At 57.4% G+C, this 14,906-nt stretch overlaps 8 protein-coding genes across 8 annotated transcripts; 3 read left to right on the forward strand and 5 right to left on the reverse strand.

Moving 5' to 3' along the window:
- The first annotated feature begins 99 nt into the window (after positions 1-99).
- L969DRAFT_101270 (uncharacterized protein) lies at positions 100-1,731 on the forward strand. Its single transcript, XM_014715929.1, has 2 exons — positions 100-723; positions 779-1,731. Exons 1-2 carry the CDS (start codon positions 588-590, stop codon positions 1,576-1,578), a joined length of 936 nt encoding a protein of 311 aa, XP_014571415.1. The 5' UTR covers positions 100-587; the 3' UTR covers positions 1,579-1,731.
- L969DRAFT_92264 (uncharacterized protein) lies at positions 1,667-3,743 on the reverse strand (the record flags this gene model as incomplete). Its single annotated transcript, XM_014715930.1, has 3 exons — positions 1,667-2,008; positions 2,057-3,185; positions 3,235-3,743. 3 exons carry the CDS (start codon positions 3,741-3,743, stop codon positions 1,667-1,669), a joined length of 1,980 nt encoding a protein of 659 aa, XP_014571416.1.
- Positions 3,744-3,830: 87 nt separating this feature from the next.
- Positions 3,831-5,650, reverse strand: L969DRAFT_15045 (uncharacterized protein; the record flags this gene model as incomplete). The annotated part of the gene is made up of 4 exons (XM_014714936.1): positions 3,831-3,899; positions 3,949-4,308; positions 4,363-4,584; positions 4,637-5,650. The coding sequence occupies 4 exons, from the start codon at positions 5,648-5,650 to the stop codon at positions 3,831-3,833; spliced, it is 1,665 nt and encodes a 554-aa protein (XP_014570422.1).
- Positions 5,651-5,825: 175 nt separating this feature from the next.
- L969DRAFT_92266 (uncharacterized protein) lies at positions 5,826-7,048 on the forward strand (the record flags this gene model as incomplete). The annotated part of the gene is made up of 4 exons (XM_014715931.1): positions 5,826-6,114; positions 6,174-6,378; positions 6,445-6,647; positions 6,699-7,048. 4 exons carry the CDS (start codon positions 5,826-5,828, stop codon positions 7,046-7,048), a joined length of 1,047 nt encoding a protein of 348 aa, XP_014571417.1.
- Positions 7,049-7,107: 59 nt separating this feature from the next.
- L969DRAFT_92267 (uncharacterized protein) lies at positions 7,108-7,932 on the reverse strand (the record flags this gene model as incomplete). Its single annotated transcript, XM_014715932.1, has 1 exon — positions 7,108-7,932. The coding sequence occupies one exon, from the start codon at positions 7,930-7,932 to the stop codon at positions 7,108-7,110; it is 825 nt and encodes a 274-aa protein (XP_014571418.1).
- Positions 7,933-8,023: 91 nt separating this feature from the next.
- L969DRAFT_70268 (uncharacterized protein) lies at positions 8,024-9,897 on the reverse strand (the record flags this gene model as incomplete). Its single annotated transcript, XM_014715933.1, has 2 exons — positions 8,024-8,984; positions 9,032-9,897. 2 exons carry the CDS (start codon positions 9,895-9,897, stop codon positions 8,024-8,026), a joined length of 1,827 nt encoding a protein of 608 aa, XP_014571419.1.
- A 188-nt stretch (positions 9,898-10,085) lies between these two features.
- L969DRAFT_101275 (uncharacterized protein) lies at positions 10,086-10,899 on the forward strand (the record flags this gene model as incomplete). Its single annotated transcript, XM_014715934.1, has 3 exons — positions 10,086-10,575; positions 10,631-10,848; positions 10,890-10,899. The coding sequence occupies exons 1-3, from the start codon at positions 10,213-10,215 to the stop codon at positions 10,897-10,899; spliced, it is 591 nt and encodes a 196-aa protein (XP_014571420.1). The 5' UTR covers positions 10,086-10,212.
- Positions 10,900-10,929: 30 nt separating this feature from the next.
- On the reverse strand, positions 10,930-14,843 carry L969DRAFT_44015 (uncharacterized protein; the record flags this gene model as incomplete). The annotated part of the gene is made up of 4 exons (XM_014715935.1): positions 10,930-11,645; positions 11,695-12,685; positions 12,735-14,657; positions 14,718-14,843. 4 exons carry the CDS (start codon positions 14,841-14,843, stop codon positions 10,930-10,932), a joined length of 3,756 nt encoding a protein of 1,251 aa, XP_014571421.1.
- Between the last annotated feature and the right edge of the window lie 63 nt (positions 14,844-14,906).

A 14,906-nucleotide genomic window follows, 5' to 3' on the forward strand; every position in this document is an offset into this window, starting at 1 on the left:
CAATTCCGTCGTCGTCGGCGCCCGGCGACGAGGCACTTTGATGAATCAGATACCGAACGCGTCGATAATCAAATTGATCTCTACGCGACCGTCGATCGCATCCCGCCGAAAATGTCATGATCAGTGCTAATCTACTTGGTTCGTACAGACGGCTTGAGCCAGCCCGCGATCATTGCTGGCGACCAAATTAGCCCGTTTGATCGGTCATACACGTATCTGGCTCTATGCGACTGCGAATGTAACCCTCATCGCGATGCATCGGAGTTGTCCGTCAGGAGTGTGCAAGCAAAACCTTGCTCCGCCCTCCTGTCTATCTACCTATTGGGCGGTCTCGAATGAGTGTGCACGAGCAGTGAGGAGCTTCTTCCAGAAAGCCCAACAACAGAACTTGTTTCGGCCAGGCTGGGCGTCAATCTACTAGCCTGGGTCACTCACCAACATCAACACGCTGCCGTTCCACAAGCACGGTCACTGCCAGCGTGGACGGGACAAACACAGCTTCTTCAACTGCCGAAGAAAACCCGTCTGGGCACACGCAGACCGATCATCGCGGAGCAATTTCTACAAGGCCTTGCGCAGCGTGCAAGATGCGTCTCAGCTGGTCCACAGCGCAGGCGCCAGTAGCGAGCACCAGTGCTCTGCACGTTGACGAGACAGCCTCACGCATGCCTTCCTCTCCCGCCAATGGAAGGCGTCCTCAGCCAATACGAAGTCATACCGACAGTGAGTCAATTTGGATATTGTTCTCGCAGCTGATCCTGATCAATCGCGCATATAGGCGTAAAGGCGTCCGCAAGCAAGTCAACGAGCACTGCCTCGCCTCGATCCAAGATTGCTCAAACACGCGAATGGCAGAAGGAGCTCGACGCATTCGAAAACATGTCGATCGAAGAAGCGTCGGCGCCAGTCTTGCTGCGCCGGAGCACAGAACCGCTTAAACTCAGCAAACGGCGACTTTTGGCAGCCCCAAACACTAGACAGCGCGATGCTTCCTCCGATGGCGAGCTCGTCCTCGATGCCATCTGGGAAAGCTTTCTCGAAGATGTCATGCAGACTAGCTCGTCTCCGTTTGATGGTGCGGTAGACGCGCCCAAGCGAGCGGAACGCAAGAAGCATCGTCCACCGCCATTGCAGCTGGCAGCGAGACATGTCACATTCCAGGACACAGCGATTCCACTGACAGCGCCGTTGCCTGCTCGAAGCCAGTGGATCTCATCTGAAGATCTGCACTCGCGGCAGTATAGCCATCGCAATAATTCTGGTTCGACAAGCTCAGTCTCTTCCCTGGCACCTTCGCTCGCTCAATCGGGCTATGCCAGCACAAGCAGCTTTTTGACCAGTCCGTCCTCTGAGATCTGGAGCAGAAGCTCGTCAGCCTCGACAATGGACTCCAGCATAGCGTCGCCCAGCGCTAGCGAGACCTGGTGTGCCTCACCGATAGACACCGTGTCAGAAGAGAGCAAGCATCGCCTCAAACCAAAAAGAAGCTTCTACATCGAGGAGGCAGAGCACGAAGACGACTGGCAGAACCAGTCCGCCACTGACCAAGTACTGGAAGTCTATGGCTTCGCAATCTGACGGATGGCTTCCGAGTCTCACGGCATTGACGATCACGACACACTGATGACACACTGATGAACGATATGGGTTGTTGTGTTTCTATGCCTCAGTTGCAATCATGACTGGACACGATGTAGGGCAGACCCTGCAGCGAGGATCTACGCGACGATGCGCAATATGCTGGCCGTGCCTGAAGCATGAAGGGCGCTTTCTCAGGCGCGTAAGGCGAGCGCGGTGCGTCAACGAGATGCTCGTTGTCATGCGTCAAAGTCGCGTCTTCTTCGACGTCATCACTGTTCTCGCCCTGTCCGTTGACTTGGCACGGACTTTCGTCCTGCGAGGATGCAAGAGACTCTGACAAAGGGCTTTGTGTGTTGTAGACGAGCGACGAGTGATCAGCTTCACTTCGATCTCGTAGCTGCCGAGTCAAGTCTGCGATTCGCGAATCCTGCGAGAGGCGTCAGCGGGACGTGGAGCTACAGGGATGCCATCTAACCTGCGCACTGACACGGCGTAAGATGACGGCAATGTGCGATTCGGAGGCCCTCGAATGGCCAGCATGGGCATCGGAATGACCGTTGCACTGGATAGCCTGCATTTGCTGATTCAGATGCTGAAGCTGGACCAACTTCGCTCGCAGCTCTTGTATCTCTGTTTCCGAGTGGGTAAAGCTGTGCTGCAGCGTCTTCATAGTGGCCGTGGCATTGGCGATATCAGAGGTCAGCAGAGAGTTGCGCGAGTCGAGGATGCTGATCTGCTGGCGCAGCTCACGCTCGACGGCGGTCTTCACTTGCAGCTTGTGCTGCAGATCGATGATGGTCCGCTGACTAGCTTCGAGACGTCCTTGTGTGTCTGGAGGTGCTTCGTGCGAGATCGCTTGAGGTTGGAGACATCTCGAGAGTCGAGCGAGGAAGTTCTCGCCCGCATCATCTGACACTGTTCTCGTTCTCGCGCGAGTATGAATAGGCAAGCTGACAGGAACACCCTCATCCGCTTGATGAAGCTGGTGAAAGCTTTCGATGAGCGATTTGACATGAGGCGAGGTTCTAGTACTGTGCTCAGTGTTGGCACGCGGGCGTAGTCCACTGTCGCGAGACGGTTCGCGCGGCGAGTTGACTGGGCGCAAATCAGCTTGCGTGCGCGACGGCCAAGGCATCGGCCCTCTTGCCGGAACAGTGGAGGATGCGGCAGGCAAAGCTGAGCTGGCCGTTCGTGAGTACGGTGCGTCGCAGCTTGCTTGCGGCTTTGAGCCTGACCGCGGTTCAGCCGACTGTGTGACCGGACAACAGGGTTGCTCGGACTGAGCTGCAGGTGCAAAGGCAGGAGCATCAGCTCTCAACTGACTGCCTGCGAGGACGATCGCATGAGCAGCACCGTCGTCAGCTTGACGCCAACAAGGCGTCATGAGGTCGATGAATTCCTCCTTTTCTGTGAGTGGCGTGAGCTGCGTGCCACGCCAGGCCTCGGAGCTGATGTTGGGCGCCGCTGAGACGGAATGACCTCGACGACCACCTCTGCGTCGTGTCGCACGATGAGATACGTCGGAAGCGCTGCGTGGTCTGAGTTTATTGTGTCGCTCGGACGAGAGGTGCAGGTTGGCAGTGTTTTCGCATCGAGGTAGAGAACTACATGCACATTCGTTCAGTCAAGTCATGCCACAAGCGTAGCACTTGCACTTGAGCTGGTGTCTCGGGCGATACATGGCCCGGCGCAGGCGAGCGTGTGCGAACGAGCGCGAGCTCCATCTCGGCCGTATTGTCATTCTCCTGAGTATCATCCGAAGATGAGACGGATCGATCAGACAAGCTCGCGTGAGTCGATGCGGATGGTGGGGAAGAAAATGAAGGCAGCTTGATGACGATAGCGCTTGAGGGTCTACGCATGCCCAATGCAGCCAGTGCCTTGGCCTCTTGCTGCTGTTTTGGCGTGAGCGGCTCCAGTTGTACGACTGTGACAGGCCTATGATGAGGCAAGGTGCCTGTACACAAGCTCAAGGCAGTACTTGGCTCCGTCTGGGACTCGAGCAGATCGGCAGCCACCATGCTTGCGAGCGAACGCACAGGAGGAGTACGAAACAATGCCGATTCTCGCAGAGCCTGAGTGCGCAATGCGATGAAAAGTCGTTTGATCGCAACTTGGCTGCAACTCGCACCGTACTCGCGAGACGGCCGCTCTCGTTGCATCAATTCCGGAGCTGAGACTATGCGATGGCTTGCAATGAAAAAAGGCTTTCGGGCGACGGCGCTTCAGGGCAACGCGTCCTCGACCGATCACGCAAACGCCTGCATCGCTTCCTCATGCGTGAGGATATTCATCTCTCTTGGCTCATCTGACCCATTCTGCTCGGGTGTCAGCAAGCAGAAGGGGTAAAGTCAAGCGTCAGCTTACTAATTGTCGAAGGCTGCCACTGTAGTCGACAGCGGCCAATTCCATCGGTACAAGTGTGGGGAAGACGAGCGCATGCACAGGAGGCAGGTAGGGCCAGTGTTGCTTGGACTGACGTGCTTGCGCTAAATGAGATGCCTGCTGAAGTGCGCTACGTATGTCTTGCACTTTCGCTGGCGACTTTGCAATGCTCGTAGGAACGATGACAAACAGCTCGAAAGCGAGATCAATGACGCTGACGGTCGCAGTAGAGATGTGTGACAGTTCGTCACCGGATCCCTCGTCAACTTTCGCGAGCGAGCTTCTGCTCATGTGGTAGACTGCATGCTGAGTCGACATGCCCGGTCGCTTCGCGCGCCAATACTGCCAGTGCATGCAAAGTCAGTTGTTGCTCATGGCCCGATGATGACGACACACATGAGCCGAAGCGAGCTTGCCAGCTTGTTTTGACCACCAGCGCTTGTTCTCGTCTGAATGCAGTTCGCGCAGCTCCTCCACTTCACTGTCCTTGCTGAAAGCGGTCGCTTCCCTTGAGGACGCGCGTTGCTCATCGAGCATCGTTCCGCGACCATGCCAGAGCAGTATCTGACCATCCGAACTTAGGATGTAAGAGTATCCCGAGCTAATGATTGGCCGGGGCTAAACAAGCAAGCAAATCAGTGCGCCCTTCTGAAGCACGTGGGTGACGAACATCAGTGATCTTCTTGCGCATGACGCGTCCTCCTTTCGTGTGTCGGATGCAGAAGCAGCAAGGCGCCGAACTCGTCGTCGATTTTGACGGCTGAGCCACCTCACTCGAGCGAGCGATGGGCAGATCAGTAGGTCTCCCTGCAGGAACTTGCTCGAGCACTTTGTAAGATGACGACGGCGATGCTGAGCCTTGTACTGGTGCCGAGACGCCGTAGCTTGCTTTGTAAGCGGCCTTTCGCGCTGCTGCCTCGTCCTCTTCGGCCTGCGTCGGTTTGCCCCAGGATCTGATCGAATCTTTGACTGAAGACAGTGTGGGAGACGCTGGCTTGGCGTCGACGGACGTCTGAGGAGGTGCGACCCGCTGAGTGGTAGGCTCTTCAGGCGCATCATCTTCTTCACTGTCGCTTGGCGGCAAGCCTTCGAGCTGCTTCTGCATCCACCAGTCGAGATCGTCAGCCTGCTCTTGATTCAACGATGGCTCTTCGTATGCTTGTGGAGCTTCTGCGGCTTTGACGGGTTCATCGTGTACCCAACGGTCTCTCACAAAGGCTCGAGCAGCTGATGGCTTTGGCGCGTCGAGCGTAGCATTCGATGGCAAGGAAGTCGACTTGATGGGCGTCTCTGGCTTGCCCGCTGCAAGATCCGCGACTGACGCTCGGCCGTCGTTGCTTATCGCGGATGATGTGCCTGGGACAGTCATCGAGCGCGCTGGTACCATGCCGGGTAAGGCCACACCTCTATACTTGCGCGAATTGGGATCAGCCGCGGCAGATTCGTGCAGATCATTCATAACGCCCGGCCGCTGCGACAGAAAGGTCGGGACCCGAGCTTGCTCGACCAGATCAGACGGAACATCATGCACGACCGGACGGTTGAGTCGAGGACCAGAGGATTTGCCGCCCATGAACGCTGCGAGTGACTGATGAGTAGGCGAAGCGCTCGCTTGTCGGGCTTGCTCGATCTTGTGTGCAGCGAGCTCTGCGCCGCCCAACGTCGGCTGATCCCAGCGGTTCATCGTGCCGAGTCTACTTGGAGTGCGTGCTGGGTACTTGATGCTGCAGCAGCATGCCACGTCGACAACATCGTCGTCGCGTACTTTTGCCGGAAAGTTGCCGCAAAGAATCCGAGACCATCGCATTTGCCCATCACAACCGGTCGCAGCGTCGCTTCACAGTAGTTCTATCATCAGTATGGCACCCGCAGCAAAGATCACCACGAAGGCGACAAAGCAACTCAAGATCGCCCATCCGATCATGTTGGCCGGCATGAATCAGGCTGCCGGACCTGCTTTGGCGGCAGCAGTCACCAACGCTGGCGGTCTCGGCGTCATCGGTGGTGTCGGATACACGCCAGAGTTCCTCAGGGACATGATCCAGGAACTCAAGGACGATCTGACGGACAAGAACGCTCCATTTGGCGTTGATCTCCTGCTACCCGCGGTCGGCGGCAACGCAAGAAAGACGAACACTGACTACACCGGTGAGTCCTCGGGTCACTCGTGGAGTGCGATAGATCTAACGTTGAGCCATGATCATCAGGCGGTAAGCTGTTCGAGCTGATCGATGTCATCATCGACGAAAAGGCATCGCTGTTTGTCTGCGCCGTCGGCGTGCCACCCAAAGAGGTCGTTGACAAGCTGCACAAGGCGGGCATTCCCGTCATGAACATGATCGGTCACCCCAAGCATGTCGAGAAGGCGCTTGCCCAGGGTGTTGACATGATCTGCGCTCAAGGTGGTGAAGGGTACGTCTCATTGTCTGCGATGGTGTCCATCTCGCATTCGCTGACGATGTGGTATCGTTGTATCAGTGGCGGTCACACGGGCGATGTGCCTTTCTCGGTCCTGATCCCGGCTTGTGTCGATCTGTGCAAGGGTCGCAAATCGCCACTCACCGGTGAAGACGTCCTCGTCATCGCTGCCGGTGGCATCTCTGACGGTCGCGGTCTCGCCTCATCGCTTGCTTACGGTGCATCTGCTGTCTGGGTCGGCACGCGATTTGTCGCGTCAGAGGGTATGTCTCACGCTCATCAAGGTCGAGCCGTGCTGAGTCAGAGCATTGCAGAGTCTGGCGCGCCCAAGGCACACAAGGATGCCGTCGTCGCTGCTGGCTACTCGGACACGCTCCGTTCGGAGATCTACACCGGACGGCCGCTTCGTATCATCAAGAATAAGGATGCCGTCGACTGGGAGCAAAACCGTTCGACCGAGCTGCGCAAGATGCTCTCTGAAGGCAAGATCCCAATGTACATGCGCGATGACGGCGTAGAGCGACCTCATCTCTGCGGTGCCGTGGCTGGCATCATCAAGGACATCAAGCCAGCCAAGGCCATCGTTGACGAGATGGTTGCCGAGGCAGTCTCTGTCATCCGCGAATCGCAAAAGTACATTGGTGCCGAGCAGGCTAAGCTCTAAAGCCGTCACGATGTTTGTGACACGCGTCTGTACCTCCTTGATTGCATCACAACAACATTTTATGACTCGTAGCGCTGCATGGCCTCTAATAAGCTTTCTGGCTCTGGTTGGTCCGCGATCGCATGGACTTCGAAGAGGTCTGTCTTGCGCAGCGCTTCCTCCGTCGTAGGACCGATAGCGGCCACTCTCAGACTCGCCTGGTCCACTGCTGTCCGAGGACTACATTCTAATGTTGCTCGCACAGCTCTGACGCCCGATGGGCTGAAGAAGGCAAGCCAAGTCTGCTCGTCCTTGCCGAGCTCACGTAGAGCAGCTGCAAGCTCGTCTTGGAATCTCGGCGAGTCTGTCGTTTGATAGACTTGCATCTGCTCGAGGGCCAAGTCGGCAGCAGCGAGCTTGATCGGTAACGTATCGCGAGTCTTGTCGCCGGTAAGGAACAGCAGTGGTCGTTCTGTGCCTTTGAGCTCTGTGGCGTGCTCTCGGATGATCAAGTCTGCGAGCAGCGCGCCTGTGCCTGATCGCTGACTGCCTATGATCCTCGTTGGCCTGCCGTTGCAATGAACCGAGGCCAGCATCTCGCCGGTCGACGGCCCGACGACGAAGAAGGGTACCTCACTCCAGCGCGAGGTCGGAGGGCATGGCAGAGTGCTTGCGGCATCGTTCCATGCCGAGACTGCTCGCTTGCTGGTGAAGATGACGCCAGAGAAGCGAGTCGCTGGTCCCTTGGCGATCAATTCTTGCAGACGGGTCTGTTCGACAGCCGTCGCACACAGAGGAGCTACGAATCGGGTCTCGTAGCCGGCGTTGGCGAAGAGCAGCATGTAAGGATCCTCGTCTTCATCGTTGCGAGGCTCTTTGAGCAAGATGACCCGGCTCACTTTCATGCAAGACGAGGCCGTGGAACGCGATCGGCGCGACACGTAGAAATCTACTTTGATACAGACAAGCAACAGTGTCTCTAGTGAGTGCGATGGTCTAGAGGTGCTCAGCCTCCTTGGCCTTCTTGCGCTCCTCTCGCGCTCCCTCTCTTATCCGCCAGGCTGCGCCTTTCCAGAGGATCAGTAGGAGCGCTGCCTCGCCGAGAGCGAGACAGACGGCAATGATGGTATAATACCAGCCATTGCCGATGCGGTCAGTGATGGGCGTCGCTATTTCGGACAGTAGGAAGCCAAAGGTGCCCCTGCAGACGCTGTTGCATGCCACAGCAGAAGCAGCGCGACCTTTGTTGTTATCGACAGCATAAGCGAGTACTGAGGAGTAGATCCAGATGCAAGCGACGCCCTGTATGAAAAGAATGACGACGCAGCCGGCCAGGCTACGGTGATATTGGACCGCCCAAGCGTATGCAAGGAACGAGATGGGCAGGATGGGCATTGCGATGAGCGTCGAGCGAATACGCATCTCAGGTACGCCCTTGCCGCCGGCTTTGTCCTTGAGCCGTCTGAGTACATAGTCTGAGTAGCGGCCACCACCGACAGAGCCAACGATGTTGCCCACGCCGAATGCGAGCAAGACGAGGCCGATCTGGATGGCCGACAGACTGTATGGCGCGGCACTGAAGCTTTTGGCAGCAGTATAAGACAGCGAATACTGTGCGCCGAAGAGCAGACCGGAGAAGATCAACGCGATGGCGTTGCTTGGCCTCCTCATCACTTCGCCCACTGCCGAGAGCGGATTGACGTCGCGCAGGCCTAATCGGATCGGCTGATCCGTGCTGGCCTCAATGTCCTCTTTGGTGATTACCTCCTCATGTACGGTGGTCGAAGAAGTCTCGGAGGCAGATCTCGCTTCTGGCGGCGTCATGATCGCCTTTACGTCTGTCTCTGACAAGACCGGATTGGCTTGTCGGACAGCCGATGGCGGACGAGGCAAGTCGATGCTCGTGGCAGGCGTTGTTCTTGCCGAGCGCTTTTGGGCATGCTTCTGTGCTTGTTTCCTGCAAACGACTTGAGCGGGGATTCTGTCAGATGCAGAGACACTGACATTGCAGTGAGCCAGGCGAGACTGCGCTCCTTACGATACGTCTCTGGAAAAAAAGCCAGCACGATGAGAGAGACGCCAGCGTAGCCGATGAGGAAGTAAAAGGTCGCCCGCCAGCTCGAAGCGCTCGTGAGTGCGCCTCCGATGAGACTTCCTAGCGATGGGCCGATAAGAGGCGCCATATAGTAGATCCCAAGCTTTCGTCCGCGTACTTCCGATTCAAATACGTCTGCGAGTGAGCCTGCACCGAGCGCAAGCACGCTTGACGAGCCAGATGCTGCCACGATACGCATGATGAGAAATTCGACATCATTCGTCGCGAGGGCGCAGACGATGCTGCCGGCGATGAAAATGCCAAAGCTGATGAGATAGATGGGTTTTCGTCCGAAGATCTCTGCCAGGGCACTCCAGAGAATCGGTATCGAGCCCTGAAAGAAGATGTAGAGCGACACGGTGAGCGAGAGCATCTGATTGGACATATCGAGCTCCGCTTGGATCTGTGCGATCGCGGGGAAATAGATGTTGGCTGCTAGCGAGGAGCATATCGAGGCGAGCGAGATGACGAAGAGGACCCAATGCTTCTTGCGCCATGACCATTTGCGAGGATCATTGGCGACGAGGACGTGCTCAATGTCGAGCTCCGGTTCGCCCTGCTTGCCCAACTCTCGCTCGAAGAAAACATGCTTGCTAGCACCGTCTGCGACTTTATCTCCTCCTTCGTCGTCTCCGTCGTGGTGGTGAGGATGATAGACGTCTGCCGAGACGGTCCGACAGACGGAGTCACTCTTGCTTGAACGAGCTGCTATAGCGCCTGTGCTGGCGCTGCGCTTCCCTTGTGGACGGCCTGGTCTCGGTTGCGCCGTCGACATTGCCCTCTGCGCATAACGTAGCTTGACTGTGACTCTTGTGCGTTGCGTGCAGGGGTCTGACTCGAAGGCGCGGCGCCAGTGGCAACTCGGCAATTCGGATCGCGTCAAACGCAAAGGTGAAATCCAAAGTAAATCTCGATCAAAAGTTCCTCACACCAGCCTTTGCGGTAGGCGAGCGTTGCAGCAAGCAAAGATGGTGAGTACACAGCCTGCTGTGGCAGCAGTGTTGGCAGCAGCTAGCGGCATCATACGATCCCGCATGTTGGCTTCGTCTGGCGCTGTCTGAACGATCCTAGCAGCATCTGCGGAGAGTGCATGGAGCGTTGCACAGACACAGCGAGCTGCTGCCACTCTGCTCGAAGCGTCGTGCCCCTGCCAGAGCTGACATGGAATGCACAGGACCCGACAGGAGCAGTGACAGTGCGAACGCGCAAGTTCCTCACCAACCGACCACTGCAACGCAAGCAGATGGTCGTCGATGTCCTCCACCCGACTCGTGCCAACGTCTCAAAGGACGAACTGAGGGACAAGCTAGCAAAGATCTACAAGTCGCCCAAGGAGCAAGTCATCGTCTACGGCTTCAGGACCCAGTTCGGTGGTGGTCGTTCGACTGGCTATGCGCTCATCTACGACTCCAAGGATGCACTCAAATTTGAGCCAAAGTACCGTTTGATCCGAGTGAGTCGACTGCTGCCTCGAAAGCCGACACACCTGACAATCGCCCTTTCTCCAGTTCGGACTCGCAGAGAAGAAGGAGAGGACAGCCCGCAAGCTGCGCAAGGAGCGTAAGAACCGTGCAAAGAGTATGTTCCTCGCCCTCACACGAACCGCCTGCCCGCCCGAGCTCACCTTGTGTCCGCAGAGTTCAGAGGCACGCAGAAGATCAAGGGCTCAGAGGCGACAAAGGGCAAGAAGTAGACAGCCTGCCCGGTCTTGCTGTGTCATTGCATTGTTCAACAGTCGCAGATCCGAGACAGCGGGCAAACAGGCAGGACTGCATAAGAAAGGAGCAAACGACAACGTCTCAAATTCTCAAGTCGAATAAGTGTCTTTGATTGAGCCGACCAGCTTGCTGATCTTTGCCCGATCACCGTGCATAACGTCGGCAGGACTGATGTCCTTGACATCGACACCGCTCGCAATGAGCAGGTCGAAGATGTCCAGCCAGAGGTCAAGATCCATCTCGTTGTTCGCAGCATGGAAGCGAGCTTCGTCAATATGAAGCGATTTGCCAGAGAGCGTTTCCATGAGTCGTGTGAGAAGCTGACCGGATTGGAAAGAGGATCCCAGATTGACCGCCAGGGGAGAATCTGCAGGCAGATGCGAATTGGCCCAGTCGATGAGCCCTTCATCTGCATTGGCGGGCGAGTGTAACGAGGATAGTCGTCGCTGTACAATGGGCGATTCGCTCTGCTGACTCGGTCTCCGCCGTGTCGGCCGGCCCGGCTGGCCGCCCTGTTGCTCTGCGACTTGCGAAATGCCAAACGTCGAGCTCTGGGGTGAGATGACTGATCCAGCTTGGCTCTGTCGCTTGCGCGACGCATTCTTGATCGGCGGCGCGGGCGTTGGCTTGCTGAGCGACATCAGTATCTCTGCATCCTTTGGCGTCAGCGTATTCGGATTCGTCGTATAGTGAGCCTTCTGGATCTGTGCACGCTGGCTAGGAGAGGGCGGCCTGATCGGCGGGTTCATCGCTTGCGCCTCTGCCAGCGACATCGTAGCAATGTGTGAGGAGGTAATGATGGGCTCTGTGACAGGATGAGCTCAATCCCGACAAGTATGCAGAGAAAAGCTCACGGGAGAAATCGCGAGAGATGGTGGCCTTCATGAGCGCCTTCATCCATGTACGGATCACGCTCGGGTCGTCAGATCCAAAGTGGTGTGCAGGCTTGCTTTCGTGCAGAATCTTGAAGCCGAACCGTCCGCCAGAAAAGTCGCTATCCGACAAGACTTTGTAGCCGACAAGATGTATCCAGCCCTTGATCTTCCGCTCTTGATCGGATTTGAGGTAATATAGGTCCTGGCCTTTGAGGACAAAGTAGCGCAATTTGGCCATATTGTACTGACGCCCTCGTTTCAGCATCCAGCCAGAGTGATCTGGCACGCCGATCTGCTTTAACGCATTCGCGGACCGGAAGATGCTAGTGTCCGAGTTCGTCTTAGGCGGCGGTGCTGGCGCTGGCGAAAGTGGCTTGGTGGCGGGCGGGCTACGAGGTGTTGAGCTGGGCTCGCCGTCTTCGCCGACAGATGCAAGGCCGTTATTAGCCTCTAACGGATTCGATATCATCGGTCGAGCCCGTTCCGGCTCGGCAGGTATCGGCTGTTGACCAAAGCCGAACAAGCGGGTGGAACGTTTCGGCGGCCTGATTCCCTTGCTCGTTGGCGAGCCGCTCGTCGCGCTGACAGTGTCAGGCTGCACGCCTTCGAGCGAGCTGATACTGCCGGCAGCAGGCGGTGCTTTTCGACCTGGCCGCAAGACTGTACCCAAGAATCCCTTGGTGCTCGACGAAGATCTCTTGAGGTCATTCGTGGGTGTTCCGGATCGCTCGCTCGCATTGTCTGTCGTGACACGAGGGTCTGATTTGACATGCCTCAGAGTCGAAGCTGTCGCAGCTGCCGTGTCCGTCGTGGTTGTCGACGGTATCGACCTTGGCGAAAGCTCCGTCGGCTGCTCGTCTGCGGTATCGAATGTATCCACCGATCCTCCCGGTGTCTTGTGATGTAGCGCAGGCGAAGCCAGCGCCGAGCTCAACGCTTGACCCGTAGAGACAGGCCGTGATGCAGGTTGCTGGACGAAAGGATTAGCTCAAGTAAGCCATCAATGGGAGACTGCTTACCGAAGCGGGCTCTGTAGCGCGTACCGAAGGCTCTCGAGAGTGCGTGGGTTCTCGCGTCCGGAGATCTTGGGGCGAAGGCACGATATAGAGCTCGCTGTTGCCGGCAGTGGTGCTAGGGGCCATACTGGGGGCGGCATAGCCGCCATTGAGCTGACGCTGGGTATCAATAGAGTGTCCTGCCGTCATGTTCGAGCCTAGTGACTGCATATGCGTCGATGCAAGGCCCCCGCTGTCCGATCGACCCTGAGAGGCCATGAAGAGAGACGCATTGGGCGATGCGAGAGCCTCTTTGAGCTCTTGGATGCCTCTCGAAAGTCTCATGCGTGGTCCCAATGCGCGCAGGTCCATCTGTACAAGTGTATCTTTGTCGAGTTCAAGCAGTACGTCTCCAGTGATCTCGTGTTCCCGCAGCTTTTCGAGCGTGAAAGCGTCCAGTCGTTTCGAGGCGCCCCATTCGACAACTTGGTCGACCGTCCAGTCTCGAGGGTCATCTGGGCGGTGTTGTCCCTGCATCTTCGACATCCCGTTCTGCGAAGATGCGCCGCCGACTTGCATACCGCCTGATGCGGCCATGCCGGATGCCTGACCATTGCCGAATGCTCCTGGCTGAGAATCTCGCCTACTGTCTTCTGATGTCATAGCAGACATGGTCCCGTTGCCGACGGCGTGAACCAAACTCGAGCCGCCCGTGGTGCCCGCCAAACCTAGCGCATGTGTCTGATTGGCGGTGCCGTACGGCTTTGCCGGCATAGATGCTGACAAGTGTTGCGGCATGCCTTGCTCGGCATATGTAGGCTGAGCCCTTTCGGAGTAAGAGATGGCACGTGAGCCGGCTTGAGCTCTTGCTGCCGCGTCTGATGTGCCTGAAGCAGCATTGTCTTGTGTGGGCTTGGTCGTGTCCGCGGGCTCAGCAGTCTGCCCGGCGACATATGCACCAGCTCCTATGGCAGCCGCGCCCAGGACAGCCGCGCCAGAGGTCGCTGCCAGTAGGCCTGCTGCGCCTGCAGCTGCGAGGCCGTAGCCCGTGTGCTCACTACCTGGCGCTGCCGAGGCTGGCACTGGTCGAGGGATGACAGGCGACTCATCACCCTCGTCACCAGAATCATCGCTAAGCTGCAGGCCTTCAATTGGCAAGACGGCTTGACCTTCTCGCCTCTTGTTGGCCGCTTGAGCACGTATTGCTTCGTCCTCGCGGTCCTTTGCGGCCTGCCGCTCTCGTGCGATTTCCTCTTGTCGCCGTAGATCAGCCTGAGCACGCTCGGCTAGCTTGGCGCGGTTACGTGGTCCCGCTTCATACTCTGAGTCTGCGTCACTAGCATCTTCGTCGCGGCTGGATATAACGCTGCTCTCTGTCGTCTCATTGGTGCCTTTGCGCGGCCGGCCGGGCCCGTTTGCGGCTGAAGCGGGAGGTGAGCGCAGCTCAGCAATGGCCTTTTGAACTTCTGTCATCGTGCCCTGCATGATAGGCGAGTCGACGTGATCTGCCGAGCGTGGCAATTCGCTTCCTGACCTGGCAGACAGAGCTTCGGCTTCCGTCTTCTCCTTCGCCGGCGGGGTATCGTTGGCATAATCTGTCGGCAGAGGGAAGCCGAGTTTGGCGCTTGATTTTGGGATTGGTGTCGCCTCTGAACTCGTTCGAGGACCGCTACGATCAAGCGCACCAGTGCTACTCGCCAGGGCGGGCAATGACTCTTCCGTCGAGCTGACTGACATCGGGAAAGAGTCAGCCGAGGGTACAGGAAGCGGCTTGTTTGAGCTCAGCGCTTGCGCATTGAGCGGTGCCGGCAGGCCCGCTGGCGACCGCTCGACAGCGTCAGACTTGCGAGGCGACGCCGTCGTTGCCGCTGCCGGCGCCGGTGTAGGAGCGTCTACTGTTGTATAGGAGAATGGGAATAGGCCGACTTGACCGGCGGCGTTGCGACCCTAACGACGATCGCTCGCTCCAGTCAACTCAGTCCCGACTGGTAGCGAGCTCGAGCCTACCTGCCACCAGCCATCATTGTACTGGTCGTCTCGCTCGACCACGTCTATCCTCTCCCCCGCGATGAATGATATCTCGTCTGGGTTCTCTGCATCGAATGCATGCAGTCCGTAGACGACGGTAGCCATGCTGGATGTTCGCTGCGAGTACGGCGACGCTGCCGGTTTGGCGAGGCGAATATTCAAGCGAGA

Source organism: Mixia osmundae (assembly GCF_000708205.1).
Source record: "Mixia osmundae IAM 14324 unplaced genomic scaffold scaffold_1, whole genome shotgun sequence".
NCBI lineage: Eukaryota > Fungi > Basidiomycota > Mixiomycetes > Mixiales > Mixiaceae > Mixia > Mixia osmundae.

What these genes read in the sequence shown, in the direction of transcription:
- L969DRAFT_101270 (XM_014715929.1), top strand. Translation starts at nt 588, where the DNA reads ATGCGTCTCAGCTGGTCCACAGCGCAGGCGCCAGTAGCGAGCACCAGT. An exon ending in AATACGAAGTCATACCGACA is followed by an intron (nt 724 to 778) that starts GTGAGTCAATTT and finishes TCGCGCATATAG; the next exon opens with GCGTAAAGGCGTCCGCAAGC.